Source organism: Haliaeetus albicilla, chromosome 23 (genome assembly GCF_947461875.1).
Source record: "Haliaeetus albicilla chromosome 23, bHalAlb1.1, whole genome shotgun sequence".
NCBI lineage: Eukaryota > Metazoa > Chordata > Aves > Accipitriformes > Accipitridae > Haliaeetus > Haliaeetus albicilla.
In genome coordinates, this window is record NC_091505.1 from 17,930,043 (window position 1) to 17,951,571 (window position 21,529).

The 21,529-nt window shown below is 36.5% G+C and overlaps 1 protein-coding gene across 1 annotated transcript in view; it reads left to right on the top strand.

The window, feature by feature from the left end:
• LOC104313273 (transmembrane 9 superfamily member 2) overlaps positions 1-20,695 on the top strand; it is a 34,110-nt gene extending 13,415 nt beyond the window's left edge. Inside the window, exons 10-17 of the mRNA XM_069811466.1 lie at positions 4,613-4,745; positions 6,370-6,489; positions 6,665-6,722; positions 9,256-9,415; positions 10,016-10,167; positions 11,661-11,772; positions 12,205-12,376; positions 20,077-20,695. Of these exons, the coding sequence (XP_069667567.1) occupies positions 4,613-4,745; positions 6,370-6,489; positions 6,665-6,722; positions 9,256-9,415; positions 10,016-10,167; positions 11,661-11,772; positions 12,205-12,376; positions 20,077-20,144 (975 nt within the window). The 3' untranslated portion in view covers positions 20,145-20,695. The remainder of the gene's footprint in view (positions 1-4,612; positions 4,746-6,369; positions 6,490-6,664; positions 6,723-9,255; positions 9,416-10,015; positions 10,168-11,660; positions 11,773-12,204; positions 12,377-20,076) is intronic.
• Positions 20,696-21,529: the final 834 nt, after the last annotated feature.

The window sequence follows — 21,529 nt, forward strand, 5'->3', positions numbered from 1 at the left end:
GGCCTCTTTTTTTAATAAATACTTTCATGGTATACCAACAGCCACAAGACACAGTGCAGACATTGAAAAGTGTTCCGGCATTGGTTCACCATCAAGATGTGGCCATTGCTCCTGAGTCCTGTGGTTGCATTATGGAGTCAGTCTGGACATGTAGCTGGTGGGGTGACATTGACCTAAGCAGCCAGTGTGTTATATATGGAATCTCCATCCTTGGAGATATTCAAAAGCCATCTGGACATGGGTCTGGGTAACCTGCTTTAGGAGCCCTGCTTGAGCAGGGGGGTTGGACAAGATGACCTCCAGAGGTCCCTTCCAGCGTTAGCCACTGAGTGATTCTGTGACTCTGGCGACCTGGGATTATATGTAAGATTCCTTGTCGATGCTGCCCTGTTTTAAGTCGTTATGTGGCCTTAGCACAGGACGTGCACTTGTATCTGATGCAGAGGTATTTGTAGCCTAGAAACCCACCTGGGCATATTTTCTGTCTAAAAATGTGTTTTATAGTCTGAACAAACCAAACTTGGGAAGACAACAGTTATTTTTATTGATAACTTGTTTTATCCCCTCTGTGGGAGATCAGGCTTAAAACTATTGCAGCCAGGTATTGTCCCTATTGTAATGAAGCTGCATTAGGAAGCTCAGTCGCTGTAACTTTTCCAATTCCAAGGTGGTATTTCTTTATAGCAGTTTGTAGTTAGCACGTGACTTGTGAAGTTTGGAAAGTTTGTGGTCTAAATTTCATGAGAAGAATGATGCTATGCAACTTCATAAAGCAATATATTTTTAAAAAACTGTATTAGGTGATTATTGCAAAAAGGATTAAAAATTAAACCAATGGCTAATAGTGGAGTAAAATTAGTGTGAGGAGTGGTAGTTGTCTTGCTAAATGTTATGGGAGAGATTTTGATTAACATAGGCTAATACAAATTGATGTTGCGTTTTGTCTGTGGCTAGAAAGTGTGGTGGAATCACATACTTTGTCTCCGGTTAGGAGATAAGAATATTCCAGTTCATGTGCAGCACAACTTCTGATCTCTAGCTGTGTTAGAACTACTTGGTGTGTGTGTAAATGATTTTTTTGCTTTTTAAATACAATTCCGTGGTGATCACTGTGTCAAACTGAGCCTGGTTTGTCTGACTTAACATAGTGACTGAAGCTTGTTGCCATCTGACTGAACCTGTTGTGAGTTCTTTTGAAATACGTACCCCTTAAAATGGGAAAGGGGTAGGTCTGCTGCCTTGGTGGAAGAGAATATAACTGATTGTGAATTAAAGAGACTTGACCAGTTGACTGTGAGTGAAAGGCTGAGTAAAAATTACTCTTTCTCATTGGTAAAGTAGTACTTGCAAGCCAAAGATGAGAAATAGTGTCAGATACTACAAAGTTTTGAATTTTCACTGTTGTTGCTGTCTGTCTGGATAAAGAAATACTTTAAAATGCACAAAAATGTTTCATGTTGAAACTAAAACATCTGAAAGTATTTTTATTCTTTTTTGTGTTTTTGATATTAAATATCTTTTGTTAATGCAAATCCAGACAGTAATTAAAGTGGAATAATTTTTCCACATCCTTTAACTGATCGTTTTTGTGAAGCTCCTGTTTGATCTCTCAATTAAATTATGTTCAATATCTTATGCTGTGTTGTCTTTATTAGTTGGTCATTCTTAATGTAGTAAAGAGCAAGACTTGTAGAAGCTTGATTAGTTTTTATGTATAACAGCAGGGATAGGTGTGACTTTCAAAAAAAACCACACTTTTTTATTTTCTTGCCAGTTGTAACAGACTTAAAGATCTGTTGCAGTTCAAGGACCTGACTTTAAAAAGTGTGAAATAATTGTGCAAAAGAGGACCTGGACTGAGGAAGCTGCAATGAAGAAAATTAGCATCTCACACTTAGGGAATGCTGGTGATTCTACTCGAAAACAGATCGATGCACAAGCCAGTGATTGTGGTCTTAGTATGCGCATTTAACGTTCAGCTAATACCAACTGGCTTTTAGTGTAATGTAGATTTAGCAAGACCTATGTTAATGAAGTGTTTAGAAATAATTAAATTACTTCTAGGGTCTTATGACTAAGAAAAGATTCCTGAACTGAACTTAAGAGAATTCATGTCAGTATGTTTTCAACAGTGAGAGGTAAAACTCTTTTCTCTCTTTTTTTTTTTTTTTTTAAATCTCTTTGATCATGACTACTTGAGTGTAGGGGACTTAAATCTTTGTTAGAATATTTTGAGAACTAGGCTAAATTAGTGGATAAATTGAGGATTACTGCACTTTTTTAAAATTTAGAGTAATTTTTAGCATATCTTTAGATTTACCTCAAATATTTTTTTTTATAATGATAAAGTGTAGCTTCCTACTTGGATTAGTTGTACAATTCTTATCCTCATCTTTGAATGGTAAAGGTTAGCAATATAAAATACTGCTGAAGTCTTTAAACAAAGTCTGGAAAATACTGACTTACAGCTAATTGGCCTGTATCAGAAGAGTTTTAATAAAAATCGAGCTTTGAGACCAACGCTCTGGGCCCATACAAGATAAATCAGGAGTCTCAATCTGCCAACCTGGGTGTCTCTCTCTCTCTCTCTCTCTCTCTCTCTCAACCCAAGGTATTACTATGTGGCTATATGTTTTAAAGTTTGTATTAGAACCAGAGGGTGTCTTTTGAGTGCATTTGCCAGATCAGGTGTTGATAATAAATGTAATACCAGCTGTTCCAAATTTGTACAACATTTTCCTTGTTCTGTCAGGAACTAAAGTACTGAGTATTTATTTCTGCTTAGTGTTCACCATTTTGAAAACAGATGAAGATTTGCTTCAGATGGTAACCTTTTAAATTCTTTTATTTCTTACTTAAAACTACCTAGGAAAAGTCTTTTTTCTGTCGATGTCTTTTTCCTCAATAGCTTTCTCATCATCATCATCACAATTAGTTCAAGTTCAGACTTACAGGAAAGTGTGGTCTTTATGCTTCTTTAACCAAATAAACCTTTCTTTACTGGAAGAGCACTGATGTGTCGGAATTATACCTAGATACCTGTTGTTATTTTCTTTGCAGGCATAGTTTTTGGTTTTGTTTTTTTTTTTTATCAAGGTGTTATCTTGTATTTAATAGTTTTCAGTTTTTGTATTAGCATATCAGACTTCTGAGAGTAATTTGTAGCCAATAAATGCAAGCAGCTGTATCAGTGTCATGGTTTAACCCCAGCCAGCAACTAAGCACCATGTAGCTTGAATGGAAAATTGGGGGAGAAAATCGGGAAAAGGAGTAAAACTCGTGGGTTGAGTTAAGAACGGTTTAATAGAACAGAAAAGAAGAAACTAATAATGATAACACTAATAAAATGACAACAGTAATAATAAAAGGATAGGAATGTACAAATGATGCGCAGTGCAATTGCTCACCACCTACCGATCGACACCCAGCTAGTCCCCGAGCGGCAATCCCCTGCCCCCACTCCCCCCAGTTCCTATACTAGATGTGACGTCCCATGGTATGGAATACCCCGTTGGCCAGTTTGGGTCAGCTGCCCTGGCTCTGTCCTGTGCCAACGTCTTGTGCCCCTCCAGCTTTCTCGCTGGCTGGGCATGAGAAGCTGAAAAATCCTTGACTTTATTCTAAACACTACTTAGCAACAACTGAAAACATCAGCGTTATCAACATTCTTCACATACTGAACTCAAAACATAGCACTGTACCAGCTACTAGGAAGACAGTTAATTCTATCCCAGCTGAAACCAGGATAATCAGTATGGGGAAGGCAAAGATAATCTTCCAGAAAAAAAAAAAAAATTACATAATCTGTCGCAAGTTGAGGTGCTCTGTGTCATTCGCCAGTTTGGTCTGTGTTCTTTCTTACCCTATTTTTTTGTGTGCTGTAATTCTAGTGATAAGCAGTCCGTTGAACTAAACTCAATACTTCTAGGTTGAATGAAACCTGTAGCTTTTAACTTTATGAGGAAGAGAGTGGTGGTCTTGAGGGGTTGTTTGTGATCATGTGTGTTTGGGTTTTTTTATGAGGGGAGGTGTTTGTTTTGAGTGACTTTATTGAGAAGTTTTATTCTTCAGCAGTGGTTCCTTGGAGCCACTGGACTGAGGATCCCCACCCTATGCCATCCATCTATTCACCTCTGGCAGTGGGACAAACAGTGTTGGTACTTGCCCCCAGTGATTCTAGGGACCAGACTTTCTTCTGGAGTACAGGGACCATTTCATTCCTTTCCAATGATGTCATTGAGACCAATGTGCTTTGTAATGAAAGCAAAAAAGATAAATGCTTGAACTAGATTGAAATGCTATAATCCAAGTTAAATTAAATGGAAGGCTTTGTTTTAGTTTTAAATTTAAAATGACATTATATGGTTTAGCTAATTACATTTTGTTTTTTCTTGCTCTGAGATGAGGATTTTCTTGATAAATCCTGCCTTTTTCTTTCACTGAACCATTAGGGGGTTATAAAATCAATGAGTGATGAATCACATGCAATTAGTCTGTCTTTGGATCTAAACTGGAAGTTAATCAAACTTTAAATATGCATTTTGCATCTTGTTTGTGTTAATTCACTACTGCATTATGTATCTTTGCTAAAGACATTGTTGATTTTATACAGGAAGATGCCCAAGAGGAATTTGGCTGGAAGCTGGTTCATGGAGATGTGTTTAGACCTCCAAGGAAGGGAATGTTACTGTCTGTCTTTTTGGGGCAAGGAACACAAATTTTCATTATGACATTTATTACTTTATGTAAGTAACTTTTATTAAGGTGATGTGTTTGTAGTATAATAGTGTAAGAAAGATGCAATATTATGAAATAAATGATAGAAGTCTTCTTTTGAAAATGAAGTCCTTCCTTTAGTAAAATAAAATATTAATGCTCTTTCATAACAATAATCTAGATAGCTCCAGTAACGCTGTTGTAAGCGGTCTCGTTCAAAATGTTGTGGTATCTGGGCTAGTTCAGATTTTTCATGATTGCAGAAATGAAGTGTCCTTGTTACAAGTTTCTTGTTAAAAAACAAAACCAGTTTGTCATGGTGTAAATTATCCAAGGATCCAGTAATGCAAGTTCAAAGACATGTAATCAAAGCTTTAATGTTCTCGGAACACTTTCCATCTAATACATTTGACACAACAGCCTGCAGCCATGCAGAAATATGAGCAAGAATGCATGCCAATGAAATAATACTGGCACAACATTGAGATAATATGAGAGCCTACCATGAATAGCTATATATCCATGTGATGATGTAACCTGTCAGAAGCTGGTGTTTTATTATATGTTATCTATAAAGTACATAACCATTCCTTTTCTTACTGTACAGTAGAATTGGGAAGTGTACTGATACTTTTTACAAAATAAGAATTTTTCAAATTCTGTTCTCCAGGTTTTATTCAGATTTTTTTGTCTTTCATAGATGAGCTGGTTTTTTTTCCTATTCATTACATGATGCTATAAGATTAATAGAATTTTCTTGATGGGCTTGTCTTTCAGTGTTGATCACAACTCTGACTTACTTAACTGTGATAGTTTCCTGTGCAACCAGTGTAGTATAGAAAGAAATGGTGGGGGGGAGAGTCCTTTTTCTGTTTAAAAACAAAATTTCCCACTAGAGATCACTAACAAACTCCTTTCTGAGAGTATCTCTGGGCTGGCCTCTACAATTAGTTCAGACACAGGCAGCCCTCTTCTAATAAAGAGGCTTATTTTCAAGACAGCGCATTCTTGAGGAAAATGTTATCCATCGTGGTGGCTGAGAGCCTTTTGTGGAATTGCAAGCAAATGACTCCATGTGTCTAAGATCTTCTATCTTTGCACTTATTTCTATCTTAAAAAACACAAACAAAAAAAAACCCCAAACCAAAAAACCCACCAAAACCTAAAAAAACTCCAACAACTTCCTCTTCCAACCAAAAAAACCCCAACCCTTAGCTCTGTCAAAGTTTTTGGCTTCTCCAGACCTACTGTTCTCAGATGTCATTTATGCCACATATTAAACTTCTGTTGTTCCTTAGCATGCGTAAGTATTGACCGTGGATGTTTACAGGAGGACTGTAGGATTTTGGAAGCAGACTTTTTCAAGCTGAAATTTGGTTCAGGTTCACTGTTCGTCTCCATGTGGCATTTTATTTTTCAGTCTTTTGGCTATGAGAAATTTTCTATTTAAAAGATGAGGGGGAAATAATGCTTTATTATGAATGAAACAGTGACATCAGGGGTATGGTCATGTGATGGGGATATATGAGAGCTTATGCACATAGTCTTCATTTAAATATCTGGTAGTGAAAGGGATAAACCTGTACAGTGATATGTGTTACAGGAGGATTTTGATGTGTGTCCACTAATGACTAAATCTTTTTGTTTCTTTAGTCCTAGCTTGCCTTGGTTTTCTTTCTCCTGCCAACCGTGGTGCTTTGATGACCTGTGCAGTTGTATTGTGGGTCTTACTAGGAACTCCAGCTGGTTACGTGTCTGCTAGAATGTACAAGAGTAAGTACGTGCATTTGTTTAATGTGACAGCAGGTTAAATTCAGAATTGCTTGGGTTAATATAGACCTCAGACTGGAGCTGGTGACTCAGGCAACAAATCTGCTTCTTGCTGCTGTACTACAAAATAGTTGGAAAAAGTTCTGAACTTGAAATTGTTTTTACTTTTTCCCCTCAGCATTTAGAGGCGAGAAGTGGAAGACAAACGTTTTGCTTACAGCTCTGCTTTGCCCTGGGTTAGTATTGTTTCCCCTCGTTCTTTCCTTTATTCTTAAGTATAAATGAATGAGGTGGGAGGGAAGTAAATTATGATGCTTGTTTGTGTGATTATTTTCTTTATTGTTCTCCAAGTTGCTGTTCCTTTTGTATATTGCCTATCTGCAAATATGAAGAAAAGTGAATTTTGAGGAGCTGGAGCCTAGTACTCTAGAATACAGCTTCTTAGCATCTTGTTTTGTAATCAGCTGTGGGGGTAGGAGGACTCTCTTGCAAGGTAGTGTCACAGCCTTTGAGAAGCACTGCACCAGAACATTAGGCATAGTGATGGCGTAATTCCAATTTGGTACCACAGCACTGGGTATGTTCCAGGTAATCCTGTCTTAACTGTTAATAGGTATGGTTACTTTGTTAGAATGTACGTGGTTTTGTGGTAAATTTGGAGTGTTTTTAGTGCTCTTCTGTAAATAGGCAGAAACAAACTTTTAGGCAGAACCTCTGTTACCTTAGTTATAATATCAGTGTTTTCTTGTAACTGTGTTACTGAAAAGGACACAGGATATGTAATTTAGATTTTTTTTTTTGGTACACTAAATAACTATGTACTGCTATACTAAACAGTAGATATTTACTATGCTTCTGGGTGAGAATGATGCAGAGATTCTCTTAAATGGGTTATAACTTTTATTTAAATACAGGTAGTGTCCAGTTTTGGATATGGCTGTAGCATGTATCATACTATGGCCAATACTGTCATGCTTGGGAAGGGTGATAGGTCTCCTACCTTTTGTTTTCTCGTAGCTCTCAAGACCTTCCATGAGAATTAGGTCAGTGAAAAAAGGGAACAGAAACTAATTTCTTCTGCAAGTCTTCTGTATTTCTTGGTTGCAACTGAAGCTACCCTTTGACAAATGTCCTTGGCAAAAGTTGAGGAAAAGGTTATAAATAATTTTTTAAGGTATCTCTCCCCCCAAAAAGCCCAAAATGAATAAAACATGATTTGGTTTTGAGTATAGTAGAATTTCATCAAATGAAATGTGATGCATTTGATAACAACTGAGTGTAGTATTTCTACGAGGAAATCTTATTTCTAAACAAAATGTGCTTCAGTCTCCCTGCTGTCATTTAGATATTATCTTGAGAGAGAAGAAAATATTTATCAGTGGAAGAAATACTGTGCTGATCATTTAAACTCCGAAATAAATTAAGTTTCACAGAGGAAGTAAAATGATTGGGGATGGTAGAATAGGAACAGATGTCTTGATTATGCTATGCTAGTTCAGTGAATTTGCATAATATCATAAACAGCCTAAGGCCGTTATAGTCTCAGTAGACTGATGGGAGTTCATATTTGCAATATTTTTTTCTGACTTTGGAGGGGGTAAGTGGGGTCTGTGTTATGAGCTTGGACAGATGATAAAGATTAGCAAGACTTCTAAAATGGATTTGATTTTTATTTTTTGTTCAACAAATGCTTACACCAGGGGTTGTTTGGGTGTGCTTATTTAACAAGTCTATTCTCCCAAACAGTTCTGGCAAGTGTAAGGCCTCTCCTAGGGAAAAAGGAGCCTGCCTATTGCTCTAATCCTTCCTCCTTCCTTTTTAAATTAAATACAGTGGAAGATGCATGTTCACTTCAGGGCAGTGTAAATTCTGCGTCAGGAACACTTTTTTAACAAAATCCAGACAATGGTGCACTTTGAAGGGGCCCTTCCTGAGGCTGAATTTTCTGTGATACATCTCTGAATCCATGAATAATGGAAATTCAAGCAGGCTTTTATATGGGGTTCCCTTGTAGTACATTTTGCTTTGCTTTCAGAATGGGATGGGTTTGAAGTCTTCATCATATGTCTTGGAGTTGTTTTCTAGTGTTTTCCCAGGATGTTTAGAAAATGAGGTAGATGCACTTAACTGTGGAGGGAAGAACAGGTCCAGAGAGATGTGATGACTGATGTAGTCTTTATTTAAATTCTCAAAAGGCGTGGGCTACTTAACTGTGTGACTGCATAAGGTGTTGATACGAAGATTCTTGTATGGAAGAGCCCTTTTTAATGCACCCTTCTGCTAGCATGTTGCTGTGACACAACAGCAACAGGTAGATGTTTGTTGTGACAGTAATGTGTGGCTTCCTAAATATGAGGTTTTCCTATCACTGTTTTTTCAGAGGGAATTTACTGGTTAGAAAGGACCTAAATAAAGGAATTAAATGACTGGCAATAATAGGAAAGGTAATTCAGATAGGAGGGGTTTTATATTTATTTTACCTTTTAGTATTCTTTGTATAGGTCTTTACACTTGAATCTTTGTTAGTTTTTGGTTTTATGTGCAGAGTCTTTATTTAAACAGTGGCTTTACCATAGATTCTTGCATTATAGGCATTGAGTGTTGCAAGCGTTTTTACGTTAACTGAACAATTGCTGAAAGTAACCAGGACTGTTAGGGAATGAAAGATTGCAAGAAGCTAAATTTTTCTGATACAGACTTGTGTTTTTTAATATTAACTGATATTTATTCTTTACTGAATATTTTAATATATTTTCTGATATTTTTTAGGATTGTCTTTGCTGATTTCTTCATTATGAATCTCATTCTGTGGGTAAAAGGATCCTCAGCTGCCATCCCTTTTGGCACTTTGGTTGCTATCCTAGCTATGTGGTTTGGAATTTCAGTCCCACTAACCTTTGTTGGTGCATATTTTGGCTTCAAAGAGAAGGTAGGGCTCTTTGAATACAGTTTTGAAATACACTTGTCTTCTGCAGTTGAGCCATTGAATCCCTAAGCACACAAGAACTGGTTGGATTGAAACATCTATGGCCCTATGACTGTAAAATGATGTTTTATTTTATCATGATTTTGAAACTGAGTATATGCTTGTAATGTCACACTAAACTTTTTTTTTTCTGTCTATTCATTAGAATCAGATTTTAATAGTGCTCTTGGATGTCTTGCTTGCCTTTTGTATTTTAGGAATACCTCAGCAGTTTCATTTTTGAAGTAGTACTTCAGAAGTACTTCAGTGTGTACTTCACTAGTTTGAGATAATGCCAGACGACTAAGAAAACTTTTTTTTAATTAAGGACTGAACAGATTTCTTTCCTTTTGTTCTGACTTGCTTACTGACCAATAGTTGGAATATCTAAAGCATATGTGTTTTTTCCTAATGATGGATATCAAGTTTGTAGTTTTCTTGTTTGGTAACTTCTGATGGCTGATAGATGAAAATAAAGGTATGTTTATCAAATCTTTAGATGCTAATATTAGGGAAAAGCAATCTTATTGATGATGTAACAATTTATCTTAATTTTTTTCGAAGCCTATTGAACATCCAGTTCGTACAAACCAGATTCCTCGCCAAATTCCAGAACAGTCCTTTTTCACAAAACCGTTGCCTGGTATTGTGATGGGTGGTATCTTGCCCTTTGGCTGTATTTTTATTCAACTTTTTTTCATTCTGAATAGCATTTGGTGAGTATCACTTTTTTGTTGTTCTAGTTATGCTGGTTTGATAATAAACACACAGTTGAGTTTGAACATCCCAAACCAATGAATATGAGGAATAAACCAATTCATAGAATTTTTGATCTTCTTGCAGACTTTTGTGGAATTTCCAGAATCTGCATATTTATTCCTGTGCTTAGAAATTATAAAACTAGTTGTTCTTATTGACAACTGCAAAGTATGAAATTTGACTCCTGTTTCCTTGTTTTATCTTCCTCGCTCTGAACGGCACAAACACGGTTTAATGCTGTTGTGGTTAGGTGGAGCCTAATCTGTTGTGCAATTATATTATGATTTATGAAACTAATATGATCTAGCAGTTTCAGCTTTTAAATCAGAATCAGGTCAAGAATTTGGGATTCCATGTTCTGCAAAACAAAGACTCCACTGCCTGTGAAACATCCACATCAGTCCTAAATCTTGTCAAAACCTAGTCAAGCAGATGCATGGAAAATTAAGCCAGTGCAATCTTTCATAACATTCACAGTGTAAATATGAAATGTTTAATATATTGTTTTTCAAGAGAAAATATTAACCTGAAGGTGCTAAGTTGTCACGGTGTCCTCTGTTTATGTTGAGATTTCTTACAGAACAGTTTTCTAAATGTATTCTTAAATGCAAATATATTAGATACGTTAGCCTTTCATATTAGTCCTCAACAAAAGTAGAAACCGTGTAATGTAGCTGGAAAATGTAATCAGCTGACAAACAGGTACACTCTGGCCTTTTGTAGTTGAAATTACTGAATTCCCAAATTGTTTCTCATTATTTATCCTACAGAAGGGGAGCATGGAAGGAACATGCAACTTCCACTCCCTCTGTCAAATCGTACACTTGCAGTATAATTGTCACCATCACTCAATAAAGGTGTTTGGTTACTTCCCTTATCTGAATGACCCCAGATTAAAAGTAAACAAGCATATTTCCATTGATTTTTTTTTTTTTTTTTGAGTGTTTTGGTGTTTGGTTAGTCATTGTATTGGAGTCAGACTTGGTCAGGGGATAGACTGGAAATGGAGGAGCATCTGATTGGATGTAGTGAGGAGATGCAGAAACACTTGGAAAACTTAGCTGCAGTAGTAGGAAGGAAGTGGGTATTGTAACTTGGGAAGAGACTACAGGTGATGTGAGTGTTAAGGAAGCTAAAGGAGGCCTGAAGTGATAACCATTTCTGGAAACTGCCTGTAACTGTTCTCTGTGAAAGCTGATTGAAGGTTATTTCAAGGGAAGTATAACTGAGGACTTTGAACAGTAGTTTTATTTACAGAGTACATTCAGATAGAGTAAAAAAAAACTTTTTATGAATTGGCCAATAGTGCTATAGACAAAGTTGCCCCAGTGGTGTGGATTTTTTTTTTTTTTTTTTTTTAATTACCTTAGCATCTGGCCAGGTAACACTGTAAAGTAACTCAGAGAACTTCAACCAAAAATTAGACTCTTTATTTTATTTTTTATTTTAGGTCGCATCAGATGTACTACATGTTTGGTTTCCTGTTCCTAGTTTTCATAATTCTTCTAATTACATGTTCTGAGGCTACAGTTTTGCTGTGCTACTTTCACCTGTGTGCAGAGGTAAAAAGTACAGTTTTGATGTAGATACCACTTGTAGTTGGAAGATGTTAGAAATAGAGTTGAGGTATTCACGTGTATTGTGATGTGCTGGATGCTGTGAATGGATTGTATTGTCAACCCTTGACATGGCTGTTTTGGCCACTCTTGGGAAATGTGCCTTTTTCTTCAAAATCCACTGTTTGCAGCAGATAAGCAAAAATAAACAGCCTTCATCTTAGAATAATTTCATGTTCATAATGTAAGCATGTAAGCAATACAGCTGAGTGAGAAGGTCAAAAGTAGCTACAGGCTATGTTGGAATTTTTCTTTTTCTAAGATAAATTTTGAAGAATTAAATGTATTTCGTAAGACAATGTTATTTTTTTAACCGGATTACTTATATTCTGTTTTCTACGTGATGTCTCTTACTGAATGGTTTATTGTTTCTTTCAGGATTATCATTGGTGGTGGCGATCATTCTTGACGAGCAGCTTTACAGCAGTTTATCTCTTTATCTATGCAGTTCATTACTTCTTCTCTAAACTCCAGATAACAGGAACTGCTAGCACCATTTTATACTTTGGTTACACGATGATCATGGTCTTGATTTTTTTCCTTTTCACAGGTAAGTCCATTGTTCAAACTAAAATGAATGCAGGGATTTCTGGTTTTGAAATGAGAAACACTAGGTGAAATTTAGACTATCTGAAACATTAAATACAATTTATGACTCTTTAGGCAGTGTTACTTTTATAGTTTGTGACACCACATATCACAGGAAGATATTCTTTAAGGGTTTTTTTTCTAACTTGAAATTACATTTATTTATAGTATAATTAATTTTCCTTTATTGCATATTATTTTAGCAGTGAGTTCAAACCATTATATTTTCAAAGTGCCGTTCTCGTTTACTTTGTATCAGGGAAGTTTAACTTGATTCTGGATTTCATAATTGCTTCTAGAAGCTCTATAGTTAGAGATACTGCACTCTGCATATGGAGAATAAAAGATGTTTTCAGCTTTCACTATTAGCAGGTGAAGCAGATTGGTGCTGGGAAAAAAGTGAATGTTGACGATAGAGAGTTCTAGTACTGTTAGAGGTGGTCTTACCTGCTCATTAAGCACCACTTCTTAATGGCAGGAATGTACTTTAACTGGAGGAACCTATTTGAAATATGGCTCTCCATTTTTAGTAGTCTTAACTTTTCTGATGTTACTCATGCAGACTAAATGTCTTCTACAGAATTACTCTAATGTTCATAATCATTTGGCTCAAACTATAATTTCGAGGTTGATTTGATGTGAAATCTCTGCCAGATTTACCATGTGTTAGATGAAATTAGAAGCTCTTTGAAGGGTACTGGCCCTTAAAAATAGCCAGGGGCATTTTATATTGGTGTTCATCATACTGCTGCTGGTTGTGTATGTAGTTTTAACACATGAAGTCAGATTTTCTTATGTATCACTGCTTAGCATCATGAAGTACTGCAGTGGTAGAACTAGAGAAAATGCTTGTTCATATATAATGGGTTGTTCATAAAACTAACCTTTGCATTCATTCCTAAGATTTGTAATAGAGGATCTCTCTGTGGATGGCATGATGGTTCGGGTTGTTACTTCTTAACATCTGCCTGATTATTGAAACCTGCTGTAATTACTTTGTGTTGGCTTTATGAAATGCATCACTTAACTCCCTCGATGTGGTTAAAAAAGAGTGGCTAAAATAAGTCATGAAAGTAAGTCTTAGCATCAGACTTCAAGTTTGTCTGTTCAGCAGTGAGAAGGACCTCTTTCATCTTTGTTGCCTCTAATATTGGTTGATATGAGGCAAAAAAAGCACTGTTCATAATAAAACACTGAAGAAAATTACTGTATGCGTTCGAACAAAGCAGTTACTCTGTAGAAATCATATTTAACAAGGTTAACTGGCACTTATTGCTGGATTTTTATTACTGTTTATTATTTAGACCTATGTCTCTTCAACAGAAAGTAAAAAAAAAAGTTTTAAAAAGGGGGGGAAGGGAGAAGAGGAGAATTTAATTCTTTTAATTTTTAATTATTAGAAGGCAAACATAGACATTGGCTTATTGCCAGTTAAACCCCTGCTTAAATCCTGGTGAAACAGGCAAGCTCCAGATGTCCTTTATATCTATATATATATTTAAAAAAACCCCAAACTATAGTCCAAAATGTCTTAATTACTTTTAAACTAAAGCAATATGTTAATATGTGTCTGGGTTTTAGCATAGGTTAGTTGCTATTCTGCCAATTTCAATTTCACTTACAAGATGCAAATTGGTAGAATTAAAAATATCCCTTTCATATATAAAATGATAATTGAAATTGTCATGGCAGCTGCTGAAACGGTATTAAAAGCTTCAGATGTGCTGATCCTGGAGTTCTTGATGTGGAGGCCAGTGAGGCCCCAAAAGTACAACAATAAACTGTGCTACTGTTACTTTTGCAAGTGTCTGGTTGGTTTTTGGTTTTGTTTTGGGGTTTTTTTTTGTTTGTTTGTTTTACATTTAATAGAATAGCTAGTCACTATGAAGGTAATAGGTATAATAGGCAGTGTGTAATAAATGCTGTGATAAATTTCTTTCCCGTATTTAGTTTGATGATTGATTTTTGGGCTGAAATGTAAGCCATTCTAGATAGATGACTCAAGCAGAAGACGCCTAACTTTGCTTTGTTTTATAAAATATTCCTTAATAGCACTTGCTTTGGAAAATAAGGGTTTAGTCCTTCACAAGTTTATGGAGGTGAGGGAGCTTGCTAATGTAACTTTACACGCTGTTTGCATTAATAGTGTTCTTCCTGTATGTGTGTTCTGAAAATGGGACCTTGATCTGTTCCACTTAAGTTAGCACTAGGTATTTTGGTTTTCTCTATTCTTGCCTATTAGGTCTCAGCAACTGTGACAGAAATATAAAGGGCAGTGTTAATACCTCCTATGTGGCGGTGTGTTGTGTTACTGTGGACATTACAAAAGAGATCATAATGAATAAGTAAATAGAAACTGAATGCTTGTATGGCAACAACGACAATAATATGATCTGACCGGTGAAATCTAACAATTAATGTGCACACCCAAACAAGAGAATTTTATTTTAATGTACAAAGTGCAGCTAATCTTTCAAGAAATAATAAGTGTGGTTGAATGGGGATAGCTACATGATTACATGCATTTTATGCTAGGAGACGAAAAAATGCTGAACATAGTCAAAGCATGTTGCTTTACAGTGACCTCTATTTTTGAACATCATTTTCACTTGTGAGTTAATGCCATTTTCAAAATTGAGTTTTGATCTTCTGGATAGATTGTGTTTAGAATCCAAGATTCTGAAGCACCCACCACTGTGCGGTGATTGAAACCAGTATGATACAGAGAGCTTTTAAGGTACATAAGAAGTATCAGCCAAGTGCAGAGTGCTTTTCTATTTGCTTTCTTACAATCTGTTCGTGCTTTGAATTCTTTTTTCTTCATTAAACAATAAAGCTAGAAGAAATGAATAGAGCAGAACAGTCTGATTAATGTATTTTGGCATTATTCTGTGCAGTAATCCTTGTTTTTAATTTTGAATTTAAGCTAGTTTACTAATAACTTTCCCTTACCCAGTTAGATGCTGGCTTTCTGTGTCTTAAGATCTTTCTGTGTATAAGAAAACTGTTGCTGAGTGGTAGTATATATATTGCAGACCAGAGTATTCAACAGTATATAAATTGGAGGACAGAAAGATCAAAAAACAACTGAGGTGTCAGTGTCTCTCTAGTAAGTATAAATGCATGTATTGGACATATTTTGCTTCTTGGCTAGAGAAATTACCTGAGACATCTTCACAACTGGGTTCTTGAATTTTAAATAGCTCCTGCAAAAATGATCTTTTAGCTGTACCTCCCTAGGATGATCAGTGATGTACAGTGGGCTGCAGTGCACTAGGATGGCATCAGTTTCCTAGACTAGTAGTGGTTATTTAGAAAGGCAGAATCTTAAAATATGAAGGTCACCCACTTAGGGAAAAATAAAAGTCTACCCCACAAAAGTAAGTTCTTAAATGTATGTAGTTTAAATGCTTTTTCATTTAATTTAAGCTGGTGAGTGGTTAGGATTGGTTGAAGTAAACATTAGCCATGAAACTAATTTGTAATATTAGGTTGAAACAAACAGATTTTACAGGCTCATTGGAGGAATTGGTGTCAGGCATGGTATCTTTGTGCTGTGTTGTTTGATAGAGATGTGCATATGAAAGCTGTAAAAACCTTACAGTGGAAGGGATTTTAGATCAATCAGAAAATAATTTTAGAGGTCTCAACTCTTTCAGCTAGTGGGGTTTTTTTTGTTTGTTTGTTTGGGGGTTGGGTTTGGGGGTTGTGTTTTCTTTGTTTTTTTAAATACTTGCTGTTAGAATTTTTTAAATGGCTTTAAAAAACACCTTTCGGTATCTGTTTTCTGTCATGTTGTGTTCACTGATGTCTGTCAGTGAAGCAGTAAGCTGAAGCGGTATGCTACTTGTTGATAGTGCTTCAAAACTTTGGTTTCAGTTTGGATGTGTTTTGAAAGAAACAAATATAAGCAAGATCTTAGGGTGGTCTTATCTAAAGCTTACCTAAATAGTCCTGCTATTCTAATGAGAGGCACATTTTAAGTAAGGGATTATTCTAATTTTGCTGCAAGATGTGCTTGGTAAAATGCTCAGGATTGAAGAGCTGAGTATGCTTTTCAAGAAAATACATTTTAAGCCATGCTACTTGAGGTGACAAGGTTGTAGTTTAACTAGTGCAACTAATGATGGTAATTTTACTGGGTAGAGCCACAGTTGTAGGAAACTGATCACGCACTTATCTGTATTTTAAGATTGGCCTTAGTCAAAGTAGTTAAAAGGGGAATCTGAGAACCTGTTATGCTGGTCAGCACTGGCCTAAAGATCCAGTATGTTGAAGTTTTCTGTACAAAGTGCTAAAATTTGGAACATGTGGCAAAATTGTGAAATGAGCTAAAATGTAGAAAACTTTCTAGCTAGAATTTTCAAACAGGCCAAACTAGTTCAGAGTTGTTCTTCTTCCCCAATCATTATTCATTTTCATATCCCTTTCTGGTTGGGATATTTACTCCTGTACAGAAAATTGGAAGCTTTTTGACTGAATTACTTTTTGTGAACCTCTTAGCAGTTCGTGGAACCACAAGCACCCCCAGGTCTGAGGTGGAAAAACCACTGAATTTCAGTGGAACCAAGCAGTGTACTCTTACGTTCTTCAAAAAAAAGTTATGCTCTTTGCTCCAGTACCGTAAGCAATCCTGTAGATAAAGCAGCTCTACAACTTAAAGCAGCTTATAAATAATGTTTCTGTCTATTAATACCCCTTTTGTAATATCAACACAACTCTGTGCTGACCTGAGCTTTTGGAAGTTCCTAGTCTGAGTGTTTGGCCCATCTTAATTAAAAAAGAGAGCACTAAAAATGCCTAGTTGATTTGCTGTGATTAATTCTCACTTCTAGATCTGGAGTTGGATTCTTGAGGCAGATTTTCAACCTAGTTGTGATTCTGCCAGCACCTTTAAACCATTCTGATCTTTGAGCATCAAGTATACTGTTTAGGAGAAGTACTTTGGGGGTCCTTAATTTGATGCTGTTTTTGAAGTTGCGGGTCCATAGAGGTATCCACATCTGGAATTTCTAGGATAAGTTTGTTCATGGGAAGGAAGAAGAAATTACGGTACTGGTAAGCCCTAATTATCGATGTGGAGGTAACAACAGAAGGAAACTGCTGACCAGGGAGGGTACTGACTACATAAGGCTGTATCTTGGTGATGAGTCTAGCCTTTCTCTCCTGAGCTTATAAGTTCATGGTTCAAATCTGGTGTCTGACAAACATTACCACTTACTGCTTGCGTTAGGAAATAGTCTTACTCTAGTTCCACTACATTGGCAAAATTTCTGATAAAGTTTAAAAAAAGAGCAGGGCTACTTGGTCTTTGATTTGCTAAACAGACTTTTTTAGGAGGGAAGTTGAAAATCAATGTTACTGAAACCTGTGAAAATCTGTTTATAGATGAAATGCTTGTTCACAGTAGGAAGTTGTCAGTTTCTGCTATGAATGAGGCCATGTTTTATAGAAAGCTGGTGTATCAGAAAGATTTAGAGTGACAAGGATTGGAGGAAAATACTGTAGATTTAGAGGGTGTTCCCATATTAAGTTATGGCATGCTCAGAAAACTGTGTGGAAAATCTCATTCTTGTGTTGAAGTTCTACATTTTAGTTATGATATTACAGTTTTGTTCTAGAACAGCAGATAGATTTTTAAGATATCTCATTTGTTACACATTTGGAAGAAGCATTGCTTTCAAAGCCATAAAAGGCTCAAAGTGGGCTATATTATAAAAACAACTAGAAAGCAGATGCTGAGAACCATTATTAGGAAAAAACCATGAGCGTAAGGCTTAGAGTAACAATGCTGATATTGGAGTATTGGACACAGTAGGAAGGAGTGAGAATTGACCATAAACTGCAAAGACTTAGCGATGTCAAGCCTACAAAGGAATTAAATTCCTTCTGTGGCTGGTGTCTGATCTCCTATCAACAGCAGTAAATCTGCCATCTCCTACTGTTTCAGAGGATGATAACTGCAAACTTGGAGGGAAAGGGTAATCTGTGGCATATAATAGTAGGCTGTCAAAAAGCCTTTAACTGCAAATATACATGGCAGCACAAAGAATACAAGAATTGGCATATAGATAATAAGCATCCAAAGACAGGTTCCTCACTTATCAAATGTGTAGATGTGGTCTGAAAGACAGAAATGTAATGAATGTAGAAAAGACAAGTGCTTAATAAAGAACCTCCTAGTTAGTAAACCAGTCACAATGAAATAGCGAAAAAAGTTGGAGCTGATGTTAAATGTGGGCTGTACAAACAGAAAAGGATGAAGGTAAAACTGGAGGAGCTTGAGTGCATGATCTTGCAAGTGCCTATAGTGTAGCTGGTAAGGGCTGTCACAGGGCTGGCATGTAGCTGGGTCTTTGAGAGTGAATTCAGCTGAAACTGAGACCTTCCCTTTTTCTAGCTGGTAAGGCTTAACATCTGTGTGGCAGTTTACTCCTAGGTAAAAGCATGAGGAGCAATGCATTGCTTCCCTTAGAGGCTTAAGACTTAATTAATTGTATGGTACTTAATGTCTCCTTGCATACTAAGTTCTTAAAGTAATTTAAAAATAAATGTGATGGATAATGTCTTTGCAGTTGCCCCGTAATAGTGACTGCAGGGTGCAAATTACAGACTTGTTCTTCAGCTTAAAACCAGAAAATTGGTATAGACTAATCTCATTCAGTGTCACCTCTCCATCATCTTACTCTATATTGGGCTAACTGGAGCCACAGGACTTGACATGTGGCCCACAGTCTTTCTAGAAGGTAGTTGTGGGGTTTTTTTTCTCCAACCATTGGGTTGGGTGACTGAAGAACTGTATTGGTAAGAAATTAAGAAAGGCTATACCAAACCAGACCACAGGTTCTGCTACCCAAGCACCCTAACAGCAGTACTCCCAGGAAGGGGTGTGAGAATAGGGCAAGCATGTACTGGTGCTTTCTCCCAGCCTCCCATCAGCTGTGGCTCAAGGGCTTTTTTAGCACTTGAAATGGTGTCTCTGTAATTAATAGCTTTTGGATTTCTTTGTTCATGAACTTGTTCAATTGCCCAAACTAGTGTATGTTTCTTTTATCTATAGTGACCTGTGACAAGAAAATCTGCAGCTTGAATATATGTTACACAAAATTATGTGTGTTGGTTTGTGCCACTGCTAGTTTCATTTGATGCTTGCTCCCAACTTCCGTAGTACTCCGAGCATTGCATTAGCAAAAGGAAGTAATAGGATATACAGAGTAAGAAGTTTCCTGTTCTGGAATATAAATAGAGCACAATGAGCAGAAAACTGGGCCAGGTGACTTTTCCCAAGGCCTTGGTTTGTGTCATAATTCTTAGGTGGCTGTGAACTATTGTAGACCTAGAAAACCCAGGTAAGTGTTGACTTTGTGTGCATATAAAAGTCAGTTTCTTGAATGGTGCTGTGTGCCTGCTAGTGGTGATAGTAGCATCACCTTCAGTGGTTTAAATGTACATCAAGCAGCCTGATCCTAAAAATCATCTTTGATCTAAATCAATAACTTAGCCTAGGGATGAATGTGTGTTGTTAAATTTAACAAGTGCTGTTATTCTGGATAGTTAGCTGGATTACAATGTTATATTCTGTCCTGCTGGGAAGTACTTGTTAGATTTTTCTCTCAGAGCAAACTGGAAGATAAACTAACCATTTTCACTTTCTCATTTTAGGGACTATTGGATTTTTTGCCTGTTTCTGGTTTGTAAGTAAGATTTACAGTGTTGTGAAAGTGGACTGAAAAGCTTCAAAGTGTCTTTTGAACATATCTCCCTTGCTGTTTGATGATTTTTACCATGTATTGAAAAACATCCTGTGTAATTATTCTAATTTGTAAAAGCTGAAGAGCAGACTACAGCATAAAATACAGATTTTTGTGGAAGGAAATGGCACTATTGGAAAAATGTTTACATCATTATACTCATTGAATATGTTAATTCTAATATTTCTAAAAATTATATCCAAAATTTGATTTAGGACAAATAAAAATTCCGTGAACTAGTTTATTTGAAAAATGAGTGCATTATACAGTCCTCCAGCTGAAATTCCTTGTGTTTTGTTTTTTTTTGTTACCTCTTTTGGTTACCATTTATATACCATGAAAGCATAGGACTGTCAAGTAAATCTATGTAAAATGTGAATTTTTTTAACTTAACTATGATTGTACATATTATCCTGCACCTTCTTTACAACTAGATATCTTCTTACAAATGTACATGCATTTAGTGTAATGTAGTCTTTATTAAAAATACCGACACTGTTTTTTGTTCAAAATAAAACTGCACAACTCTAGCTGACTTGTTTCCTTTCTTGTTAATTAGGCCTTCACTACGTGGACACAGATCACATTAGTTTGACCAGTTGATAGGTCTCAAGTTTTATATTGTTTGTAAGCAGTTTGGCTGTGACTTTGGCTACAAATTGTCTATGCAAGCAGAAGGACTGGTAGGTCACTTGAATCCATGGCTGTAGGATGGGTAGGGGCTTCTGAAGCTGCTGCTGCTATTATCTGTGCCTCAGCTGTGTGCTTACTCTAACTTTCCCCAAAATATTTTTTGTTGGGCAAATGATTACTTTCTATCAGAGAGTGAAAGATACCACCTTTTCCTTCTTTTATCCCTCTGAAACACATATCTCTCTGTTCTTCATCCTGTGAAGACTGTGTGCAGCTTGTTGGGAAGTTTAGCCATGAGTCTAGTGGGCTGAGGAAGGGGTGATTCTTAAAGGTGAAGCCTTTCTTCTTGCTCTCTGCAGAGCCTGTGCTTAAATCCTGGATTACATGAGATGGAGTATCTTAATAGCCTCTTCAGTTATAAGATTGTAGGCATTCTTCTCTCAGCAATGTCAAGGCTTTAAAGAGGCTCGCCAAAATCTTGAATTGCACTTGAAGCTGAGCAGAGAGTCACTGCAAACACATAGTTCAAATGGCTATGTTACTGACCCTGTTGGAGATACGCGCATAAGGGGATGTTCACTCAGATTAATGGGCGAAATACTCAAAGCTTATTAACTGGCATATGGAAACATTCATCACTGGAAGCTGCTTTTCAATGTCTAAGCCCGCAATTTAACAAGGCCCAAAATGACTCCATATCTTTTCGTAGTCATACAAATACCAGGTAGTTG